Genomic DNA, 26,384 nt, shown 5'->3' with positions numbered 1-26,384 from the left:
TATTGGTGGCTTGATAGCAGATAGTTTTGGTTAATAAGATCTCCATCATAGAACATGTAATTTCAGTAATTTATAAAATATGGGGGCTGATGTAAGGATAGGCGTAGTGCAAACAACTGCGACTGCAAAATCCAATTTGCCTAGTGGCCAGGCAATTATTTTGCACTGCGGCCTATGTAAGCTTAAGAGCAATGCAAATTACTGTACATGCATGAATAATGAGCTGCAATCATGACAATGAGGATCGCAATGAGCGCTGACTGTGCATCGGGGTATTTAGCGGCCGCACTTACAGCCCAGAGGTGAGGTGAGTTAGGAGTACAGAGAGCAGTAGGCGCTGGATGAGATTTGTGGAGCACGAAAATCAAACCAAAATAAAAAAATATGTCAGAGGAAGGTCAGCAAAGTCCTCTTGGCGCATGGAAAAGAAAAGTTTTCTGAGGAGGAGTTATTTAGAAAAGCCTCAGCCAACATCAGTTATGCTACCAAAGAGGCAATATGGTCCTCTGTAGTGGAGAAAGTAAGTGCTGTCGTGTTACCAGGTGGATAGTCAACCAGCTGATGAAAAGGTGGCAGGACCTGCGGCAGCGAACAAAAAAGAAACTTGCAACGCAGCCAATGATATGCAGTAGGAACAGGAGGGCCGCCATCCACATCAACAGCTGACACCGCTGGAGAGGCAAGCAGAGAGGACAATCCATTCCAAACAAAGTGACCCTGGGTTTGAATATGTAGGGTCTTCTCCGTCTTGCAAAGTTTTTGGAGGGTCAGCAATTGCCCAAGTGCAAGGCAAAATCCTTACATCTCATTATAATGTTTGCTCCTGCTTAGTATTCCAGATCCCCATCCAATTCCATGCTCTTTTCTTCTTTTGAATACATTTCAACATAATTTAAAAGGATTAATGATGGCAAAGAGTTAATTTGATAGTGGGTGCAGAACGCCAGGTCAAAACCATTCTTTATCCTTACACCGGCCCCATAATGTGGTATACTGAGATGCAACATCTTGTTTACAATGACGCCCTTGGAGACAGTAGAGTACATGAGTTACAGTACTCAATCAACATCCACCTGCCATGTGTATTTTAAAATAAAACTTTAAAAGTTCCAATAATCTTTACTGTATTATCAGGCATATAATTCCAGTAGGAGGCTGCATGACTCGCAAAGGTCAATTTGCCAAAATGTGTATAAGTACAGAATATATAAGAGGTATACCAAGACCATCAAGGAGCTTCAATACTGGGGAACTTTGAACACCAATGTTACAGTCTCCTGTTTTTCAATAATAGCCAGTTTAATGTGATGCACACAGTTCAGTGGTGAGTAAAGCAATCACACTATAAACTAAATCGATGCAGCGAATCCTAAAGTACATCCAGCCGTGCTAAGATGTGACCAGTTGTGTCAATGACTCCCTCACCACACTGTAATCCAGCGAAGAGGAGAAGTAGCCTGATTCAGAATGATGCTAATTATTTATCAAACAAATACTGATCAATTACCAAACAGGATCAACGATGATTTACTGTTTTGTCTTGGACTGTGTTGATTGCACAAAAAAGAAGATAGAAGTAATAGATATTCAAATATCATTCTCAAAATGTTGTAAATGTTGCTGCATTTATTCTTCTATTTACTCTTCAGTCCTGTTGAAAACAGCTGGATGGTAGGAGGGTAACAAGATGCTTATCATGCATTATTTGCTGATACAGTATTCATTTATGGTTTACCTTTGGGCTGGGAAACTAATAATACTTTGTCAGCGTTAGCCAATGATTTACTGCAGCCTTTTTTAATTAGCCAAATGTTCTATACACTGCTGTATTTTGGTATTTCAGCCAGGGCACTCATAATATTTAGAATAGGATATTTATATTACTAGACCTTGTGCTTTTCTTGTACGTAATAACCTTTCAAAGATAAAAGTTGTTTACAAAAATACACCTGTTAAATCGTCTTTGGCATTTAAAGATATGTTCTACTTATCCCACGCAAACTCAAGCTTAACACTAATTGTTGAAAAAGAATGACAAAAAAGACGTGTCTTCTGGGGTAAACCATCGGTTGTCCAGTTGGCAATAAACAGTCACTTACAAACATAGCGCATTCTCAAACGATCCACTCTCTAAGCACATTATCTTCCAACTATACAGAGCTCCATAAATCTTTGGGGTCACAGGTCGCTTTAAGCTCAACAGTAATATAGGATAGACATACTATTAAGTTACTCTTAAAGTGGTTGTAGCTAACAAATAAAATCATAAAACCCTGTCTGTCATGCACTTTCAATCTCTACGTAGGTCTCATGCTTATTTGAAAGAAGTACATGTTATAGCAACATCTGGTACTACACTAGGTTAAAGAAGGCACATTTGCTTACCTTGCCTTCCAGCGAGTTCTGTTACTGCTTTACTTCCTAAGTCCTACTGTAGGTCACTACAGCAGTTTCTTTAGGTTCAAAGTATCTTACTGGTTACAAAGCATGTCAGGGACAGCAGCTGGAAGTGTAAGACAATCTGAAGGCATGGCTTACAAACAGAGATTTGTGGCAACAAAGATAGGTAAGAATACTGTATGCAAAAGTGTTTCTAAAGCTGAGAGAACACGAAGTCACTATGTGGCTTGAAACTTGGTTTCAGGAGATAGGGTTTCAAGCCACTGCATGGCATACCAGGGGAGACTGGGGGTTTAATAGAGCAAAGTTGCCTCAAGCTAGATCTTCCAGTCTCCTGGAACCAGGTTTCAAACCACTGTTCCTGAAAAGGTGGCTTTGTGTTCCCTTAGATTAACACAGCTACAGCTGATGCCTTGTTTTTAATGTGCCTTACCAAAATGTGTCACCTTTCAAATGAGCTGGATCCAAATGCTTCAAGATAAATGGGTTTCAAAAAATCTTCTTTCAAACTGCATGGATTTGGAAACATGGAAACAGGGCTCAAGCTGCCTGTAAGTTCATAATTCCTTTTAGAACTTAGAATTTCTCTTGAACCTTCTTGATCTGTGATTGTATACATGTATTGGTGCATGATCAATTGAGCAGGGTGGATTTGCCGTCCTCCTCAGTGACACTTTATTGGCGTGTCACACCACTGTTTATTTCTATCAATGGCATTGATTATACGACCAATGCAACTGTTGCAGACTCGTCCTGTAGCCTTCCATCTCTGTGGACCTGTCATCTACTGCCAGAAAAAATACCACGGGATGATTTCCTGTCTGCACATACCTCTGTGCCACTCTGTATTAGAAACCTTTGATGGATAAATGCTAAAAATAATAACAGGAGGCCAGTCCATTGTTCATTACATTATTTATTTCTTAGCAGACGCTCTTATCCAGGGCGACTTACAATTGTTACAAGATATCACATTATTTTTACATACAATTACATTATTTCTTTACACATTATTTTTACATACAATTACCCATTTATACAGTTGGGTTTTTTACTGGAGCAATCTTGGTAAAGTACCTTGCTCAAGGGTACAGCAGCAGTGTCCCCCACCTGGGATTGAACCCACAACCCTCCAGTCAAGAGTCCAGAGCCCTAACCACTACCCACACTGCTGCCCTGAACATTACATAATCAACATGTTTTTGCTTTTAATTGTCTTTCACTTTCCTGTCAAAATTATAGGCTTTGTAATACAGTAATAGCAGCAGGCAATACAGGTACAGTGGAGTACAGTATAACTGGTTTTTCTTTTTTTTTTTTTTTTTTTGGACTGGAATATCTAGTAACTAGAGGAATAGGATACAATGAACAGTTCAAGTTAAAACACGCTTTTGGGTCTAGTAAAGGTAGGTGAAAGGCAAAGGCTCCTCCTAGAAACCAAAGAAGATCCTTGTGGCAGGGCAGGGCCCTGCCTGTAAATAGTGTTTGTGGTGTTTTGGTGGTGGTTGGCAGTGATGGTTTTAATTTCCTGTCCCTGCCAAAAACACGTGAGACTGTGGAGTTAAGGAGTAAAGGAGTTTGATGAGTGTTTTTGTGGCTGTGTTTTTTACATTTTTGTACCTGTAAAGTTCAGTGAAGGCTGTGCCCAGCCTGAATAGTTTTGTGTTTGTTTAAACCGTTATTTTGGCCCGTGTGCCTTTTTGTTTTGTATTTTATGTTACTTTTGTTTATTGAAGTGCCCTGAAGCGCTTAAACTGCAGTTTCTCTGTGTCTGAGTCTCCTTCCCTGCCGTTAACATCTGGGCCCACAACGCTATCCCGTCACAAGCCTAATAACACTGAATCCCTTCACTGAACAGGAATTCCTAGTTTTGGCCAGTAATAGTGCAAGGAATGACAGTGGGAAACAGAAATGAATATCTGTCAAATATGAAAGGCAATCCATTCAAACTGCAGAGTATGGTAATTAGGTCTTTTTTATACACTGCTGTGCAAAAGTCTTAGACATATTGCATTTTTCCACTCTGATGCATTATGAGCATCAACAATTTACTCAAAGCCTCCACTAGTGTTTTCTACTATTATAACATCCTTGACTTGCATAAAGTAGGAAAAACATTGAGTGAAATAGCTCACATCACTCGATTTTCAAGGTGTGGTATCCAAAGCATAATCAACAAGTACAGAGAAACATCATCTGTAATTGACAAACCCATGACTGGAAGACCCAAAAAGCTGTCTAAGAGGGAAGAGCAATACTTGAAGATAATATACTTAAGGAATAGAAAGAAAACAAGCGTTGAATTGACAACAGAACTGGCAGAAGGCACAGGTGTCGCTGTCCATCAAATCAACTGTATGAAGGACACTCTTGAAATCAGGACTTAAAAGATATGTTGCAGTAAGAATACCTCTGTTAAGAAAGGGGAGCAAGACTAAAAGGCTAAAATATCCACAGGAACACAGAAATTGGACTATGGAACAATGGTCAAAGGTGCTTTGGACTGTTGATGGATGGACAAAAACACCTGTGCCTTCTGCCAGTTCTGTTGTCAATTCAACGCTTGTCTTCTTTCTATTCCTTAAGTATATTATCTTACAGCTTTTGGGTCTTCCAGTCCTAGGTTTTTATTTTATTTGTTTGTTGCAATTTTCCAGTTTGTTTGCGTAAGTGAAGCCTTTAAATGAAACAACACCAATAAACAGGATATTGCACTGCACTCCTTATTCATCTTGGAAAAATATATGTAACAGTTTAGTATTATGATGACTCAACCTTTTTTTTGTTTTAGTTTATACAATTTCGGTGAATTTGTGAGGGGCAATAGCACCGTTTACAGGGAGGCATGGTAGCGGGAGGGGAATTAGCAAACTAATTAACTGCCTTGCGTCTCCTCCTAACTGCTTAAAGCAAACAATGTTTATAATTGTAGGTAAAATGTGACTTTCCCAATGCAGTTTGCACGTGGGAGTGACGAGTAAACTGATTACAACATGGACATACTATCAACTTCTCAGAAAAAACACTTTTAGGATTTGAAATTCAAGTGCGTGGGGCCTCATTATTGTAAACTGTTTGTACAAACAAGCCTATGAGTAGGTGAACATGGCTGATCTAGCTTGTTTAATGACCGATAAAGGGTAAGGAAGAGCATTATTGATACAGATGTTCTTCTAACATGCAACAAATCCATTGACTCACATCTAGGTTGTGTATTTGGATTAAATGTGTGCACGTACAGGCATTTTTAGAAAATGTGTAATACTGAAATCTGAGAAGTCGAAATTTCTGCAACAGGATTACAGTGAAAAAAAAAACACACACACACAGACACACATAATAATAATACAATTCCATGCAAATGTTTATCTTGGTAAAAAAAATAAAGATTGTCCTCTTCCTCTGCTTGATGTGCAGGCTTTCTGTTTTAGTTTATAGAATGTTGCTCCAAAAAGCAAAATATTTTACCCAAATATTAAAAATCTATTTAAAAATAACATTAAAAAATCAAGAAGACACAATCTTTTAGCATCTGTGTTACAGTACAGTATGTTGATGTGGAGACATTAGCCAAAGCATTTGTTCACGCATTAAAGTAACCTTTACCAGAATAGTTTTATTTAGCCACTATAAGAGCCTGAAGCTGACACCCTGGGATCCTTCAAGAAGCTGCTTGATGAGATTCTGGGATCAATAAGCTACTAACAACCAAACGAGCAAGATGGGCCGAATGGCCTCCTCTCGTTTGTAAACTTTCTTCTGTTCTTATGTTCCAAATACATTTTATTCCCTACCACTAGTACTGTAGAGGCTTCAGCCATATGTGTGTGTATTTAACTTTCTAGACCAGAACTATCCAACTTTGAGAGCTGAGAAATAAAAAATAAAAAAAATAGCCTTACTCCAGATACTATAGTGAAGATGAGATATTGAAAGGGTTGGACTGAACACATCATATTCCAAGAAGTTTACTTTAGTAACCTACTCCTATATTGCGCTGGCCACTACTTAAGAACACTGTAGCTTACACACACACATATCTATCTATCTATCTATATATCTATATCTATATCACCCATATATCTACAGTATATCTATATCTATATCTATATATATCTATATATATGGGAGTTTCCCTTCTTTTAAGATGTGCCGTGCCAAGATTAATCTAAATTTAGACTTTCATTCCCTACAAGTTATACCAGTATACTGTGTACTGTATGTGAATCAAGTTACAAGAAAACAAGTAAAGACTACTGTATGATGGTTGATAACTTAATAGTGACTCCTGGAACTTTGCATTCCAGTGCAAAACCACCTGACTGACAAACTGTACCTGACTTATTTTCTTTCCTTTGTTTCATTTGCTGGTGTTTAGTGTAATTCCTATGCTAGGGATGGATTGACAGCCCTTGTGAATTGGTCCATCTATATGTAAGCCACTAATAACACAAGCCTAATGTCTTGGGATTACACTGTGACCAGAAGACATGTCAAGTGAAGTTCATCACTCAATCAAGAGACTTATTTAGCCAAAGGTATATTATTATAATTATTGTTATTACAACATCTAATGAGGTTTTGTTAATCATTTTCCCTCATACGGTAGGTCTGTATTGCATGCTTTCATATTCCTCCTTCAGACTGCATTGTGTACAGGTCTTATATGTAGGCCTCTATTCACCGATCCTTACATACAGTAATGCATGTGCCGTGGAATGAGCTTATTAGGGGGTTACAACTGGTAGTATCTTAATATATCATCATGTTGGTTCAGAATATACAGGGTGGACCTAAATAAACACTGGTAAATTAACTGCAGGAAATGTGGTTGAATGAGAAAACCAACTAACTAACTAAACTCCTTGGTCTTCTGTAATCAATGAAAGACTATACAACATTATAACTATATTGTGTTTTTTTAAAATCGTACTTTTGAATATTTCCTGTTTTATGGTTCTGTGATTCGAGTCCAGGACCTACTCTTCTGTTCGTGTTGCTGCTATAGACAGCCCAAGCTAGATTACCCATAGTGTTTGTATAGAAATAAGAAACATTTGCCATCTAGGAACAGGATCAAGGTTGTTTTTCAAGTGCTGTTTTACTTCAGTCAGCCTGTGGAGATACCGTAGCTCTAGCTCTTCAGTAGGATTGTGTCCGCACTCTGCTTTGCCATTTAATTCAGTGGAATGAAATCTATTAAAATATAAAATCAGAATTTGCCGTTGCTATGGAAAGGAAATGAACTACTACACAATACTGTAGATGCTTAAGAAAAAAAAAATCTGTTTCTACTAGTTTGATTTACACCCACAGAGTGAAACTGGTACTTCAAAAGGGACCATAAAGTAATCTACGCACACTGAGAAATACCTTTATATCCAGATGCTTGCCCAAACTTGCTGGTGTGGAATTTGCGTTTTTCAGAAGACTTAAGAAACCTCAGAAACCAGACCCCCGATGAATACATGGAGGGTTCAGTTATTGCATTCGTATTCGGTATTCAGTTTCAAATTCTTGGATGATGATGCCTTAGCCAGACACATATTTCCAAAAGTAAAGCCTTTTCTTTTCTTTTCGATAAGCAGTAGGCAGGAATGTTATTTTGAATACTGACTTTAAATAGATAATGTTTGACACTGTGAGGCATATTCTCATGGCGTTACACAGTCTTTAAAGGGGAACAGGGAGAGGCTGAACATGCGTCAAAAGCTTTAGTTAACATGTTTTCTATTGAAATGGTTATATATTAATTTGCATTACAGTTCCCCTTTAATTTACTGCTACAGGATTTACTTCAACAAAAGTACTCAGTCATATCATGTAAGGACCATTCAGCACTCTCAAGTTGTTTGTTTCTCATTTTCTAACATTAACATGGACATTTCACAATGTATTTTAATTAAAGACTGGGACTTAAATATATCCCTTAATGTTAGCAATGTTTCAAAAAGTTCTACACCAAGGACCAATTAACCAATAGGATTGTTATATTTGAAATGATATATTTGTTTCGTCTACGTGGTACTGCAGCTCGGCGTGTCTCCTAACATGAAGTGAAGGATTACACTGTATGTATTTTATTAAAGCAGTTTTGTGTCACTCATGGTTCTCTTCCACTTTTAGCTTTAATTAATTGTCTATTGTAATGGAAGAAGTTGATGTGGCAAATGAAAAGAGCAACTTGGTATGGATGTGAATGATCACATGATCTTAACCAATTGATTATTTTCTTGTTTCCATTCACTTTGGATATAATGTACTGTTTCTGATGTCGCCTCCTTGTGACTCTTTAAAATGCAGCAGTTTGAAGCACCTATGTAGCCTCAACATTGCGCTCAAACATGTATAATCTCTAAGAACAGCTGGTACATCAAAGTGTCACCAATGACATGCCCCCCTGCAGCACCCTCGTGGAGATTAAAGAAACACATCAGTAAGGAATACCTCAGAACAAGTGTGGCATTTCTAACCTCCACTTGGGGGGCAGAGTGTTGCTGGTGGACAGGTTAATGGTTACACTGTATCTGTGGTACAGTATTTTATACCGATACAATGTAGCTTTTAGATATATTCACTTTTGCAATAGTTATGCATAGTAAATAAACATGTACTAAATACGTACTAAGAAAAAAAAAACTGCCCTTTATCCTTGCACACACTAGCTTACAAACGTAAAAACGTTTTTCTTTGTTTAAGTATTTATCACCACAACACCTATAAATAGAGACAGGACTTCATGGAAATAGGATCCCAGATTACCAATCATGAGCAGTTGTCTTCAAATAAATGCCACACTGCTTATTCTTAGCTGGAAAGAATGGAAACATGTAAAACTATAATGGTTTTAGTTACTTTTGTGTACCCACCCTGTCACTGATAACGGCTACACCCCCATCCATAGGACAATCCACCCGGAATATATGATGCCACTTCAGCTGGACCAATCGCCTTGCTACTGACTGTACTGTTTTGCTTCATATCTGCCAAATCTTCATTGAGTTTCACCAGTTGCTATTCATTGATAGGGGCAACATCAATTGACATGTACTGCAACTGCGCCTGTCAAATAGGCTTGAACTTTCAACAGCAGCAGCGCTGCCAAAAATCTAGCTTCTACAGACATGTCTTCTCTTGCAACGGCAGCTTCTGCTTTCGTCTTGCGTTTCATTGAAACCTGTTGGTAAACGCTGGCTTCCTGACTTTGTCATTGAACGAATTGCACAATATCCATACTGGATTTTGAATTGAAACTCAGAGCTGTAAAAAAAAAAAAAAAAGATTATTTAAACAACAATAAAAGACTGGCAGCTTGATTTTTGCTCAGATGTACTATGCAGTTGATTCATTGTTTTCAATATCATAACATGTATTTCATGTATTATGCTTTTTTTTTACTGTATATCGTGTATTATGTATTTAAAGTATTATGGATTTTCTTGTTGTTACTGCATCGTGTAAAGCGCTTTGTGATGGTGGTCCACTATGAAAGGCGCTATATAAAATAAAGATTGATTGATTAATTGATTCTGTGATATGTACGTCAATTAGCGAACTAAAAAGGTAGCACTGTAAACGATTCACTTTATGAGCATTGTTGAAAACATACATACAGCTCTTTAATATTGTAACGTTTCACCGTTTAAGGAGACCAGGGAGATGATGGTGCAGTTTCCAATTCACAGTTTATTTGTTGTACAATTGCAGGGTGCCAACCGAACTTGCGGTAGCTGCTGGCAGTCCCTGTAAACTAATAATAGAAGCGGCTGCAATTATCTGTTTACAGGATTCTTGGTCGCTGTAGGCCTCGACCATGCACAACAACCGTGTACTGTATACAACGCTAACCAGTCTCTTCATTTGCTCCCGACGCTCTCCTAGTGGTGAGAGCACGCAGCTGCTTTTATAGCGCCCCTAACTCCATCCCTCGTGATGTCAGCGTTCCACAGCAGTCTTAGTTCAGTGTCCCTTTTCCTGATAGGTTGACTCTCCATTAAGCATACCCTGCAGCAGGGAGTCTGGTGATGTTAACCTTGCAGACTGTCGATGTTACAATACTTTTTACTGACACTGACCTCAATCAAGCATTATCCAGCCTGAATGCAATAGTATTGTACATTTTTCCTAAACAAAGCTATGTGTCAATTTCCTAAATCTGCATTGTTATATAAACAACTATAAACTATACAGCATCTGGATTTCCCACCCCCCACTTCTTTATGAAGGCTTCAGAGCCCTAAGTATTCTTCCTCTGTGTGCATTGTCACGCAAACAAGACAGCAGTCTCTATCAATTTTTATACAATGACACTCATTGACGTCATCAGACTCATCACCAATGTTATGTGTTTTCATAATGCTGCAAAACAGATGTTTATGGAAATGATTCTGGAGAAAATGAGTCGTTGAGTTAATTTTTTTTTTTTTTTAATGTATAATGCACTTTAATAGTATATATTTTAATAATAAAAAGTGGCATATCGAAATGCTGCACACATTTCACACAATGATTCGATATATGGGACCAAACTTTATATATCAAAGGTGTCACCAAAACAGGGGTGAGGAGAAGACTGAGGGATTCATTCTGTTCTGCATATGACGTGATGGGCCGTATTTTCAAAGCGTTTACTCCAGTCTTTAATTAACTCCTGTTTTTAACAGAGAAGTAAAGGACTCGAGGGTGCTTGGGAGACTTTGCATTATGCTACCTAGTTTTTTTTGGTTCTAGCTTTGACAGGTGTCTTTCTCCAGCCAAAAAATAGGAGTTCTTTAAAAACTGGAGTAAACACTTCGAAGAAATAGACCAATATACAGTTTCAACACAAAAAACCCAGTCACAAAAAGACAAAAAGTGAGAGAGAAAGCCTCCTATCTGTATTTTTGCCTTTTAAAAGTAAGTCAAATTGCAGGTTTTAATATTTACATGTTGGTGATGTTAGGATCCACCACTGTTTCACTATAGGGGTACGCTTATTGCCCAAAGTAAATTATGTTTTGTGATGTTTTAAATGATTATTTCAATGGAGTAGTGTTACATGTACAAGATACTTTAATAAACTAAACTGCAATAAATAAATACCACTGTAAGTGTTATATTCATGTATAAATAAGTCAAAGATGATAATCAATAGCAACAATATGTGATTGAAACAAACTTATGCAATCCTTTTTTTTAATAATTGAAAAAAAAAAAAGGTTTTACTGTTGTGGAAACATTCCCATTACAATTACAAGCACATATATCAATTAAAATTATAAAATTGTATTTAAAAAACAAATTAAAAAACGTAATAATAATAATAATAATAATAATAATAATAATAATAATAATAATAACAGGTTTTAACAAAAAGTTAAAACCTGTTATTATATATATATATATATATATATATATATATATATATATATATATATATATATATATATATATATATATACTCCACCCACGTGGGATGGGCGTTCAGGAGTTTAACCTGTCATCCACACCACATGCTATGTTAACTTTCAATAAGATCTTGATCACAAGAGGAGTTGCTGGTAGTTATTGTAAGTGTTAGTGAAGTGAAGTTAGAACTTTTTATCATCTCCAAGGACAAAAGCGTGACAAAAAAAAATACAGCTGAAGGGAATCAAGTTAAAATATTGTTATACGTTTTGACAAGACAGTTTACTTATATATTTCTGTTTCGAAAGAAACCTTTCTTCAACAGTCGAAAAACTTTGAATAAGCGTTTTTGGAGAAGTATTTTTGAACTGCCTGGACCTAGCTGATTTACACAGGTTAGGGATCTAATATAACATTTACAATGTCGGAGAAGAAAACTGGAAGACGTGGAAATAAAGGGAAAAATAAGAATGAAGGAAAAGAAAAAGTCGACACAGCTCCCGCAGAAGACACTTCAGAGCAAGGTAAGTTAAGCATATCAAGCACGGGCAACGTGTCACGCATTCAAAACTTTACAGTTTACGCTGTTGTCAAATAAATATTACCTTCCCATGCAAGCTTAGTTGTGTTGGACATCAAAATATGCTTTAACAAACGTACAGAAAAGTATCGTATTTACTAACGCTACAGTAGAAGCCAGTTCCAAGCTGTGGAATTTCATGTGATCAAACCTCTGCTTCAGGCGGGCGAGGAAGCACTGTACAGCAGGTGTATCTACTGTAGCCACTATGAGATTACATATCTTTACAGTAAGGTAACTCAAAACCAGTTATCAGTTTTTAAACGTGTTTGTCAGTTTACTTTGCGTATAATTAATTTAAATTTGAGTTTCACTTTTTTGCATCGCCTTCTAGCGGCAAGTGTAAAAATAACATCAAATCGATACCGTCCGGACTGTATTAAAAAAAAAACCAAAAAAAACAAGCAAACAAAAAAAACGTTTGCGTGTAGAGAAGGTAATGCTAAGCTGTGCAAGTTCAAGAGATACAATAAGTTATATAATATTGTTCTTAACGCCATAAGGTAGCGTATAGTTTACAGTGTACTGGGCATGAACACAATATTGGAACATATGGAGTGAATCAGTCACACGACTGATTCATGTGTCAGTAATAGAACAACTTCCTCTTACAATCACGTTTCAGTTATTGATCGGTAGGACACGCATTGTGATAAAGGCTGAAAGTAAGGCAGCATGTACGAGTTGTTGCTGTAACTACAGCTGCATTTATATGTTCATTGTATAATAATGAGGGTGTGGACACACAAATCAAATAAAACAATTGTCATAATACTGTCAACAGGGTGTAGGGCCACCTTAAGGTAGGATGCCCCTGCCAACCAAGCACCTTGTCTGTGTGGACTAGACCCGAATTGTAAAAAGGAGATGCACCTTTTTGTAAGTTACTGCACAAGACTGGGTTTCCGTTTGCACAACAAAAGATGAGGTATTCTGCATTTCTATCATGTATCGGTTAACCTCCTGAGTGCAAGGTGGTGACACAGCTTGTATGGCTGTGATGTGCCACTAGCTGGTAGTGTTTGCAAAGTAAAAGATTTTGTCACAGTTGCAGTTCTGTAGGACTTGCTGCTGTTTCCTGCTGTTTCCGGTCATTACAGGTTTGTGTTTATAGATTGGGAACCATACAGGTGAAGGATGCTAACAGCTGTTTCTATCACAACAGTGAGTATACAGTTGTAGTAAAAAGTTTACATACCCCAATGGAAATGTATAAATTCTAGAAATTTCTTAAAAACTAAAGAATTATAAAAAAAAATCTTTTGTAGCAAAAGTTTTGCTTTTGTGGATGAGGAAAAAAAGTTACAAGAAAGAAATAGATGTCTACAATTATTTATTTCAGCAATTTTTTTGCACAACTCCAAAAATACAAATTCAAAAGTATTCATACCCTGACAAGGAAAATGAAATTAATAGCTAGTTGAGGCACCTTTTGCAACAATATCCTCTTTTAAACTATTGGGATATTTGTCAATGAGCTTTTGGCATGATTTTTTTGTGATTTTTGACCATTCTTCAACAGCCTTCTTCAACTCATACCAAAGATTCTCAATCAGATTCCAGAACCTTGATTTTATTCTTCTTTAACCATTCTGAAGTAGATTTTGATGTGTGCTTTGGATCATTGTTGTGTTGGAACGCTGTTGCGCTTTAAACCAAGTTTTATAGCGGAGGGTTTCAGATGATTAGCCAATATCTTTTGGTATTCTATGGAGTCCATTTTACCATGTATTGAAACTAAATTTCCTGTGCCATTAGAGGAACAACAGCCCCATAAAAGGATATTAGCACCTCCATGCTTGACAGTAGGTATGATGTTCTTTTCTTTGTACGCCTCACCAGAATTTCTTCAAATGTAACGACTACATGACCAAATAGCTCGATTTTTATTTCATCACTCCACAAAACCTTTGACCAGAATTCATATCCATCATTCAAATGCCATTTTGCAAACTTTAAGCGATTGTCCCTGTGAGGTTTTCCTTTTTCCTTGGCTGCGACTATTGAGACCTTCACCATGCAATGTTTGACTTATGGTTGAAATGGAAACCCAGGTCTCACTTGCAGCCAATTCACTTTGAATATCTTTGGCTGTTAATCTCAGATTATTATTAGCCTTCCTCGCAATTCTTCTACTTGTTCTTGGTGAAAGAACCTTCTTTCTTCCAGACCGAGGGAGCGTTGTGACAGTACCATGAGTCTTGTACTTCTTGATAATAGAAACAATAGTTGAAATTGGGATACTCAAATACATGGAAATCTTCTTGTATCCTTCTCCAGCTTTAGACAATAGATAATTTTCTGCCTAAGGTCTTCAGGTAGCTCTTTACATTTTCCCATATTGACTTATTGGTAATGACAGCAATTATCCTATGCCTAACCCTTTTATACATTCTAAGAATGTTCATCTACAATCCAGCATTTTCTAGACTTTTCTAGAATTAGGTTCTGCACCTTGTAGACAATACTATCATAACATCAAAGGGTATGAATGCTTTTGAATTAGCATTTTTGGAGTTTTGAAAAAAAATTGCTGAGATAAATAATTGTAGACATCTGTTTCGTTCTTGTAACTTTTTTTCCTCATCCACAAAAGCAAAACTTTTGCTACAAAAATTTTTCCTAAAATTCCTTGTTTTTGAGAAATTTCTAGAAATTATAAATTTCCATTGGGGTATGTAAACTTTTGACTACAACTGTATGTTGAAGTCAGTCAAAAATTAAAAGAAAGCAATTGCATTACATTCAGCCAGACACAATTATTCCATTATTTCAAGCACCAAGAAGTACTGTTTAGGTTAATTATTGTTATACAACCACCGTTGGTTACAACTTGTTTTGCATACAAATGTTATATATTCCAAACTGAAAGACACAGCTGTGTCTAAAAGAGAGAATTATAATTAATTAGACACTTGAGGTAAGCATCACTGATGAATTAATGCCTTGATGTTTTTAAACAAGGTGATCAGCATTCTAATGTGAATAGATAGTTAGAACATTTAATACAATTAAAGTGCTTTGATTTTGACACAAATGGAAAATATTTCATTATCACTAGTATGCTGTCAATAGCGTGAAGCACTGAGGAAATATTTTTGCTGTAACAATAATACTGTATCAATAATTAAAGAGTAGGCCTATACAGTGTGCTGCATAGAAATGCTTTTAAATCTATACAACACAGAAATAAACCATTTACTGTCCATGGTGTTAGGATCTGACTGAAAGCATTGTGTCTTTGTTTTGCTGTCCTTACAATGTGCAGACCCGAATTACATGTAAGGAGTCTATGTGTGCTTTTAAAACTCATAACGTTTATGGAAAAATTGATATGCCCAGTGTTTCCTGTAAATTCTAAATGTTAAGAATAAGTGTTTGGTGGAACAGTAAGTGGGCCATTAAAATCATTTTTCTGTCTCACTTGTAAGGTTTTTCCAAACCCTGATTAGCACTAATCTTGGCCTATCTCATTTTACCTCAGGTAAGGCAGTCCAAGAATAGTGCTAATCAGGGTCTATGAAAGCACCCCTATTATAAGTCAGTTACTCTTCCAGTTTATTTCTCACGTTGAGCGTAGTGTACTGTGGGTATTAACTTCATAGTGCTTCATGGTCAGTGTTCGTGGATAAGTAATACCAGCAGCACCCACTTTCCTCTGGACCAGAAGGTCACATCTGAGCTGGTTGAATCCTGGCAAACATTAACCTGGATGTGCACCATCGGTGCAAGACTGAAAGAGATGATGGTACAGGGGATCCAAGACTTGAGATACTTTACCAACACTACATATCATCAAAATAGGTATGCCATGTTTGTGTTTCATTCAGAGTGACGTATACTAAGTTAACAAGTACAGTTTTCGGTCAATAAGCATACAGTGCTCACACGTGAATTGAGTTTGCTGGCTCAACTTATTCACCAGTAGTCTGAATACCAGAACTTTAGCACCCTGCGGCACAACTGGTTGTCTCTGCTTAGCTCATCCACGCCATGCCTGGCTATAGAAATTCACAAAAACAACACAAATATAATACAAAAACACCTACATGAGACCGGACAGAAAACTATCCAAGAACCCAGATTGATCGTTACAAATCCAAGAGTGCAGTACGGTACAACATTAATTCACCAATTATCAAAACCATACAGCAAAAAAGGGCATGAGTTTCCATGATCTACCTCACACAAATAAAATGCAAAAAGGAAACTAGTGACACATATGTGTCTGTGGAGTTGGACGTTCCAGACGGATATATTCAATCAAAAACAGATATCATTTACGCAAAGTAGTCACAATATTCTCTTCTTGTAAGCTGGAAGGTTGCTCGTTCCTAATACTATCTGAAAACAGTATTAGATCATAGAATTCCTTGGTAACTTTGCCGGCATTGAAATGGAATGTGGATCTTTATCCGTGCTAATTTGTGGTTGAAAAGCATGTTGGAAAGCTCCAAAGGGAGAAGCACCATGACATTGTAAAACAGCTGGATGGCCAAACCTCAGTCTGTGGCATTCAGGCCCTGAGAAAACAAAGGGATGTGAGTGGGATGAAGTTATTTCTTTACCATAGTAACACTTGCACTGTCAGACCACATGGCGGCTTCAATGCAAACATTTTTAAAAATAGAACTCGACACGTCATCCGTGGTTTTGACTTTACACAGCATCTTGGATTGTTTATAAAAAGCTTGAAGTTTTGTAAACCTGTAGTCATTGGTATTTTTTATTAAGGGTCATCTTTTAAAGTCAAGTTATTACTGATTTAAATAGACTATCAGGAAACCACAGAGATGAAAAAAGAACCAACAAGAGCCAGTACAAGACTGACCCCTGTGGTGTAGAGGAGGTAGTGCATGCTAGACAATACTTGAGCCTTTGCTGTCGATCCCCATGTTTCCATCACTCCAATGTTTTCCTTCCCTAATATGATAATTTTGAGCTAAAAAAAAGAAAGAAAAAAAGTTACAGAACTGTTATTTTTAACAGCAGAGGGCCAACAAAACATTCAGCAGAAGAACTGTTTGAGTCCATATGACTCAATATGAGTCAATTTCCCTGCGTGTGTATATTGTATTTATGACCATTATGCAAACGTCTTCATGTACTACTGCTCTCCACGAATGTTCCCAGGATGTTATCAAGCAGCTTCTTCAGCACTGAAATATCGAGGAGAAAACAGGTAAAACATAATAAACGTGATAAAAATGAGTTGAGTTGGTTGAATCCACGGCACACTGGTACAAATGTGTCACTCTGCAGTCAAGATTCAATTTCTTTTGAGCAGGAACCGTAAATGTTTGGCTACAGAGCTGTCATTGTAAACTCGTGTGACAGCAGATTTGCTGATGATAAAAAGCGAGTCGGATTCAGATCAAAGAGTAAATGCCACCCATAGTGCTGCACAGAGCTGCTGCTGGTGATTCTCCAGGGTCTCCCGCTGTCTGAATATTTTGCAGACTTGCACTTGATAATCCTGAATCCCCAGGCTGGCCTAGTTTTTATTAGTTTATAAATAGGTTACTATATAAAGTATGATAACTCCCTAGTAAGTTATTTTAAATCACAAAACTACTTGTGTGTTCTTACGACATTTTTTACACGTCGTAAGATGTGCTTTTGAACAAATCCTTAACTTCATGTCTCATATGTGATTTATAATGCACAGTATTTCACCAATAACACCAAACATTTTTTTAACAAGCTATTTGTTTAGAGTTAATAAACAAAATAAGAACCTATTGAAATGATTGTGTTCAATACCGTTATTAATAGGTGGCAGTGATTTAAGGTAAGTTTGCATACATTCAAAAAGCACATCATATTCTGTAGTGGCACGTTTGCTACTCCTTCTACGCTGTTTGGGAGTTCTGGAATTTATTTCATGTCATTGAGATATGCAAATCACTGATCCAACCACAGTGTCACGGAGCACACTTAATACATCTGAGTATATTCAAGGGCAAGGGTTTTATTTTCACACCATTGAGTGTATATTTAATTCATTAAAGTACCTTTTGTTTTTCATCTTGCTCTCGCAAACGGCCCAGCATTTGTTCCAGCTCAGAAGAGGATTAGAATGATTATGCTAGATTAGGATTTGAAGACAGCAGTATTTAAAATAAACACAACAAATACAGCAGAACACCATCTTTGATAGGAACTCAATCTAGACGAGGACCGTCTTTCTAAGACCACTAGTGTTGCCTTTGGGAGTTTATCTGAAAGTAAAGACATTATATTTTAACCTCTGAAATTTTCATTTGCCGATACCAAACGTGTGTACCTCTATTGGAACAGAGTTTAGGACAATAATTTACAATGATAAAATAGGGCTACCAGGGGGTGCTGTGTGCTGGACTGTTGACTTTTTTTAAAGCTGCCGTGTCCAATAATCCTATTCAGTTTTACATTACAATTACAGGGTGAATACTTGCTAAATTATTTCATAGTTTAGCCTTCTGTCCATCCTGCTTCACTAAAAGCCAGACATTAGCTAACCAGTTAGTGTAGCTAAGGTAGTTTTAGCCGCAGGTACACAAGCTTCCTACCTCCATGAAGCTTTTCAGCCATAATGTCACTCTGAACAAAACAGCCAACTTCCAGCTACAAAGAGCTTGGGGGCTTTAATTCCATATGTAAACTCTAGTTTAACTTCTTTTTTTTAACCTTTTGATTACATTTTTTGTATACCGATAAGAAGAAACGCCTATGGTATAAAGCTCATATTTTCAACCTTTTTTTTTAAACAACTCTCAAATGTAAACACAAGAGAAATGTGAACCCACAGGCTGCTCGATTTCAGCAGGAAACCCTGCATTTTCTTTCTAGGTATGTCAATTCAGGTAAAGCCACCTGATTAAACACAGTCCTCTACATTAACAGTACAGCGCACCGTCATAGGGGGTAAAGTCACAAGTGTATTTCAAAGTTTCTCTTTGGGAGATTAACTCATTCCTGTCCATTAATGCAAACTCTACAGCAGGGTTATAACACAGTAAGCACAGATGTTCCCTTCCCATACCCTCTTTCTGATGTTTGCTATCTTTCTTTATAACTGTCTCTGCATCTCTTGAAGAAATCATTTATAACACGGGCCATTTCTAGTTTGTACCACCTGCTCTATGGTATAGTACTGTATATATAGTATAAGACATGCACATACCATATTGCATTATGAGTCCTGTATCTAAAAATACGTGGCTAAGGTTTTTACTTTACCAGGAGCAAATATGAATTAAAAAAACAATACTGTTTATTAATCCACTTTCCTTTCACAGTACAGTCTACCATACCACACATGTGTAAAACAATGCAGCCATTCAAAGTAAAACATTATGGTGTCCTGTACTGTGCACTGTGTTGTGCAACTTTAGATGTCAGAACATTACAGTACTGTATAGTCAACCTCAAGTGATCTAGCTTGATCTCCAAAGCAACAGAGAGCTGTTAGTGTACTTGTAAAATGAGAATATTGTCTGGTAGAACTGTATTAGATTCCTTATTAATATGAAAATCAAACTTTGTAATTACATCTGAACACATACGAACCCGCTGTCCAGCGGCGTATGTCAAACTAAATAAAAAACAATGCAATAAAAAAAATCAGTAGACAAAGCTGATTTCCATACAGTATCTACATGCTGTACACCAGGTACTACTCAAGTTCTGTGACTGCTCAGCATTCACTGACACCCAAATGCATTGATTCAAAAGCACTTACAGTAGTGAATGTGTTCAGAAAGGCTAGAACGAAGCTGCACTGAATAGAAACAGTAGAAGGCTCACAAGTTCTGATCTTGAGCGCAGGTGGTTCCTGTTGCTTTTGTTGTTTGAACCAAACAGAATCTTGCTTCCTGGCTTTATGCATGCTGCCCTCCCAGTGGTCTGTATCTGTAGGGAGGCGATACTGCTTCTGTGTCAGCTTATTGCTAATGCCGTTCTACATTGTAACCTCTAGCTACTGTTGAGGTGTTTTCTCCTTTTTGTCTTTCTATTGGTTCAGGACACTTGATACAAAATGGAACTCAGGCCACTGCCCCACAATCATTACAGACACATGCACAGAGGCATACAGGGCACACAAGTAAAACCAATAGTACATATATAGATCACTTTATAAATATAAATCCCCCTTTTTAGATGTCAGAATTAGAGGAACAAAATGCACTGTTCTTTAAAGTTGATAGCGGATTACAAAGATTACGATGCTGCTGTCCCCTCCAACGTCTATAGGTGTCTTGAACACCACACCTTCTAATAAAAGGTTCTATTCGTTTTGTCGTATTGCTGCACATTGTCGCTTGTCACATCGCGTCTGGTGTGTAGGGGCCTTTAAGTGTAGTTGAGGTAAATCTTTGTATAGTTTCACCAGGCAGTTTTTTTCGAAGGCCATCACATGTGGATACTGTTCACACATTTGTGATGACAGTACAGCACAGAGCAGCTGTGGGTGGCGGGGGCTTTGTCAAGGCAGCCAGTGTCTGCTGTGGAGAGAGTCGTGAATCAGTGCTTATTCATGGCATCGTGTTTCACATTTATTTCTTTGAGTTTACGAAGCACAGATTTTTTGCTTCCTCTTCATTAACATTTTGGCTATCGTGGGTAGGTAGCAAACAGTGATAGCACTGGAATCACATGTTATTAGACAGGGATCGTCTGTAAATGTATATATATATTTTTTTTTTCTTCATGGTTCTAAGGACGGGAGACCTGTTTGAAGACATTCAAGTGAAACATTCTGTCATTATAATAATGCTGGGAATTGATCACTGCTACACCTAATAAATATGTTCATTAATTATGTCTGTGTCACTCTTACCAGTGCCAACAGCTGTGGTGGTGACACATTTAATTAGACACATGTGTCCATAAAGCTCCTTGGAATGCCACTGCATAGAGAAGGGGAAGACATCACGTTTAATAGCAGTTAAAGTGGACGGCCAAACCAGTCTTCTAGTTACTGCTGCTACAGATTGGCCACTTTATAAGTCAAAATAAAGGGAAACTTGAATGGGTTATTTTTTTGTAATCTCTTTAAAGTGCTAGTGAAAAAGATTTGTTTCGGCCACTACAGTGTACAGTGTATGTTGTAATGCTCTTGATTGTTCTTGGTCCTGTGCCTTAACCTGCTTAGGTGTACTGTAGATTCAATACCACAATAATACAAGAAAAAATACACCCCCCCACCCCTAGCCACAGGCACAGCCCTCAGAATCCTAACCAAGCATGACCTGTCATAACTACTGAAAAACAAAGATAGGACCAGACAAATCTCCATACTGCAGCATGCTATCTTACACAGCCTGGGCAGGACGTACTGGTCGACCATCCTGTATTATCCCTGGGGGTGGTGGTCGTGCTTTTCACATGTAATTTTGGTTACCCAGGTTATAATATAGTGCATAAATGATCACCATATTTATTATTTCCCTTACTCTAGATTGTACTTGTGGAGGGTGTATGATTACTATCCACCAGGGGGCACAGATGGGAAAACTATATTGTCCAGCTAGCCCATTGGGGAACGTATCAGGATTCATAAAGAGTAGAAAGAGTGGAGCGTTGTTAAAGACGTTACAGCTAATGAAATAGCTCCATAACTCTTACCTGCTGTGCAGCCCATTCACTAAATAGATCTGATAGAAGCACATGTTATGGTAAACATGTTTTTTTCATTTCTACTGTATGTTTGCATGCCTTGCTTTCAGGTTGTCTGCTACAGTATACGGGTGCTTCCAAGGTCGTTTCACCTGGAGAGTGAAATTCTCACGTTCAGCTCCTTTTTTCCCCTGTCATGAACCAATCAGCTGGTTCCTGATGACTGACATGCTTTGCAGCCAGTGACATACTTTGATTTCAAAGACACAGCTGAGGTGAAACGACCAAGGGAATGTAACAGTAGTTTAAAGTAAGGCATTGGGTGCCTTGTTTGTTTAAGTATGGTACCAGATATAAATACATATTTCCTAAAAGGTGTGCTTTTTGCAACCTGCACATATGAAGCCTACGTCATGAATGGAAGTTCATGACAGGTAAGGTGTATAGAATTATTCCATTAGCTGCTGTATAGTACATCTGCCTTAATGGAGAATTACTTCTGCTGCATGACCTGTGAAGTGCATTTGTTCTGCATCTTTCCGATCTGCCTAGCAGGTTTGGATCTGCCTTGCAGGTATGAATAAACATCAACACTGATTAAGGTTTGCTTCATCAGTCATTATATACCCATGGGTACAATATTTTAATTTCCCGTGGGTGGATGTTATCTATGATTATGATCTTTTCACTCTGCGTACTTGTCAAGGGTGGTTGTATGAGGCGGATTATCTTGGCTGATAAATGGGAGTGGGTGTGCTACAGCGTCACAGGTCAGATCCCGTTACTGTGCAGCTTATCCTTCAAGGTGTTAGCTTAGCATCCTTTCCTCTTTTTATTACATTTCTGTCGCATCACTAGAAGCTACTCTCATGGTGCTTGATGTTGCTGTGTGTTGTCTTTGTGTTGTAGCAGCTTTGGGAACAGACCAGTCTCCCAGTCCATTCAGGGCAATCAGCAAGTAGTCCCAGTCCGATGTAGGTTTCATTTTAGGCTTCAAAAGAATTCCAAGTCAGCACTAGAGTCTAAATTCATTTACCCAGAACCAATTTAGAGCATTTCAGTGATGCGGACAAAGTGAACTCAGCATTCCCCAATCCAGATGAGATCAAAAGGGAAAACATATATACTGCAGTACAGACCTTTGAAGCCTGTTTCAATCTGTTGCTGGGTCACATATTCATTTTCTCACATGTAACATAATTCTAAAACACATTTTTAAATCACAATTGATGGAAAGGAAGATTGAGTTTGGGAACAGACTATGCTATTAAAACTGGTTGCATTACACATGAAATTGCGCAACAAAGAGGATTGGTTGAAGAAGAATTGATGGTATAATTAATTTCACAAAAGATTACTATAACACCTGGGCTGTGTTCCTATGTGTGGGCACCCAGGAGAATGCAGCTATGTCTTTGTACATGTTACTTTGAATGTTTTGATTCAGTTGCCTCTAGAGCCCCTTTCACACTGGCACTCCTACCCGGGTCCGGATCCCGGTCCTGGCTAATCCTGCGTAATGTGAAACCACGTACCTGGGGTGGACGCGGGTCAACCCAGGACCCAGTGACCCACCTCAGGATGTGGGTTGACACACTTTGACCCGGGTTGAGCGAGATAAAATGCTTGATGGCCGTTCGTGAGCCGACGCAAGGAACGTTTCTGTTTATTCTGTTTAGCCATATTTTTGTTGATTGAGACACAGCATGACTCAGATTGCAGCAGGGATGAAGAAACATGTGCTCTAATTAAAAATGTGTCCGACGGTTCAATCCAGAGAAGCTTGGATGGAAGTGTCAGTAACACTTCCATCCAAGACATTCCGGGACATTGATACGCACATTGTGTACTTGCGTCTGTTATGCAGGTCAGCCCTGCTTTATCAAAAGCAGTGTGAAATCGCGTACCCAACACGCATGACACCGGGTTCTGACCCGGGTAGATTATGCCAGTGTGAAAGGAGATTAGGATCCACTGTCGTATTATCTAATTGTTAAAGCCTCTGTAGCCATGATTTTGTTCCATTAGGGACAGGAAGCTGCGCATTTTTATAAAATCACTAAGGGGGATTTAACATACAAATACAAATACATAACCATGTAAATAATGTCAACCTAACTTACTATCAAACTAGCACAGATAATAGGAGTGGGGGCATTGATCATTAATGAATGTACAGTATACATGCATACCTTACCCACAAGAAATGTGGTGGATGGTTGACTGGGTGAGGATGTTCCCAGCAATGTGTGTGGCTACAGTGTGTTTTACAGTTCATTCAATTGTGACAAAGGGTATTTGACTTTCTTCTGTATGACGTCTGGGCTACTTTTCACTGTACTGACACCTGATTGGCTGAGCTGTAAAAGGGCTTTATCTTGGGATCCTCATGTCTAAATTTGATACAGCTTTGCATATGCATTTGTTTAGAATGTGTTCCACATACAGCACAGTACTGTAAAGGTAACTCATGGTTTGATTTCGTGATGAGCTACTTTTGTTTGTGTTTTTTTGACATTTGAAACATTGTTTCTATGCTTGGCAGGGGATATGTTTTTCACTGAAATACTTTGATTTCCTCCTGTATAGTGGAGGAAATCCAAATTGTAGTAAATACTTTACTCTAAAATGCTATTTTGTTCTTTATTTAACAGCAGCCCCAAAGTTAAAGAAAGTAAAAAGCGTTGAAGTGGAGGAGGGGAAGAAAGTGGTCTTAAAATGTGAAGCCAGTGAAGGAAATCCCAGGCCGGTCCTCACGTGGTACAAAGATCGGAAACCGTTAAAAGGAAAAAACAAACCCAAAGACATCAAGATCAAACAAAAGAAAACGTAAGAGGACTTTATCACTCAAGATAATAGATACCTTTCAATATCGGTCATCACTGTTTCATGTGTGATACATACAGTATCAATAGAAAAGGATGCGTAATAACTTTCTATGGTTATTTTCCATTCCACGTGCACATATTTTCTTTATCATTATCATAGTTTTGTTCTCATTATAACTAAAAAATATATGAAGCATAAAACACTGAGAGAGGTGCAACCTCAAAAATCAGTCAGTGCCCATTCAGTGTTCAGTTTTGTTAAATCTTTAAGGTGTAAAGACTGTCATCTGAGTAAAAAATAAATAAATGATTTGACTTAGGTTTACAAAGTGGCACCTCAGTGAGCTTTTATTAAAAAGTCATAGTGTTGTGCGATGTGTAAATGTATGTTTTTTTCCCCTCCATTTTGTTTTCTGTAGTGGGAATTCATCAGATATTCAGATTCCCAAAGCAAAGCTATCCCATGCTGGGACATACACGTGTGAAGCTGCCAATAGCCAAGGAATAGTCCAGTCTGCAGGCAACATCACAGTCATTCCAGGTAGGCTTCTTTTCAGAGTGCTGGTTTAGTGGAAATCTGTGATGCTCCACAGGCATTATTCCTCGCTGCACACCTGCTGTATGGTTTACGTATCTGAACGCAGCGCTTAGCTCTTACAACATATCTTTTTCTTTCTTTTATTGTTTTTTTTTCTGTCACATGTAAAAATACAGTACTGGATTCTCAAAGATGTTAACTCAAAATTGTCATTAGCGTTATTTTTGTCTGAAAGGGAAAACCACCATTTGCAGTTCTGAAATGAATAATAAAGAATGTCAGATGTCTCACAGATCCTTCAGTGTAATGTCTCAGCTGCTTATTTCTGGTTTGGTAACTTCATTCGGTGCATATATGTGCTGTCGGAAAAAATTGTGCTAATGACTTTTTGGAGTAAATAGCTTTGAGAATCTACCCCTATGTGCTGGTTTTCAAAGCTTGTTGTGTTTTAAATGACCCGTTAAATGACCCCCCCCCCCCCCCCCCCCAATAAAAAAACACGTTAGCTATTTAAGTGAAGACCTGTTAAGTACAGTTAGTTTTTTTTTTTTTTCATGACGTGAAAGGATGTTTATTGTTAAGTTTTTAAAATAAAATTACAATTTGAAGTAAAAAAGCTTTTTAAACCACCCCTTGTGATATCAATTTTTTTTTCTAATATATGCAAGCCCATTTGTCGTTTCCACTTTCCCCTTGTTTTACGTTTACAGAAGAGTCATTGCTGTGTAGGCTGGTTGAATCTGGACACTCAATCATTTTTTAAATTAGTGAATAGTACTTTTCTGAAGCAGTGCCAAGTTGAAATAGCTGTGTCATTGTTTTGTGTTCCGCACCAAGGAAGAGCGGCCTGGGTCATCTGCCAAAAAGGGTTTAAGGAAAAACAACCCCTCGCCCTGAACCAAGGTCAGACACAGACAGCAGCTAGAGAAAATTACATTACACAATTGAAATCCAGAAGGGTTTGTCTTTGTAGTTCATTTTTCCTGATATAATATAAAAACTTTCCGGTTGTCTGCTTTAACCAGACAGTTAACCCCCCCCCCCCCCCCCA

At 37.8% G+C, this 26,384-nt stretch overlaps 1 protein-coding gene across 4 annotated transcripts in view; it reads left to right on the top strand.

Moving 5' to 3' along the window:
- Positions 1-26,384, top strand: part of LOC117963644 (pro-neuregulin-1, membrane-bound isoform-like) — a 169,131-nt gene that overhangs the window by 79,114 nt on the left and 63,633 nt on the right. For 3 of the 4 annotated variants that reach the window (XM_058990494.1, XM_058990491.1, XM_058990497.1), the window contains exons 2-3: positions 24,622-24,796; positions 25,215-25,336. In XM_058990494.1, coding sequence (XP_058846477.1) covers positions 24,622-24,796; positions 25,215-25,336 — 297 coding nt within the window. Of the gene's footprint in view, positions 1-11,942; positions 12,312-24,621; positions 24,797-25,214; positions 25,337-26,384 lie in introns of those variants that run through there. The other variant, XM_034904491.2, reaches the window with a different exon arrangement.

This window comes from Acipenser ruthenus, chromosome 2 (genome assembly GCF_902713425.1).
Source record: "Acipenser ruthenus chromosome 2, fAciRut3.2 maternal haplotype, whole genome shotgun sequence".
Classification (NCBI taxonomy): Eukaryota; Metazoa; Chordata; class Actinopteri; order Acipenseriformes; family Acipenseridae; genus Acipenser; species Acipenser ruthenus.
The sequence above is the reverse complement of the archived record's forward strand: the minus strand, read 5'-3'. Positions and strand labels throughout refer to the sequence as shown.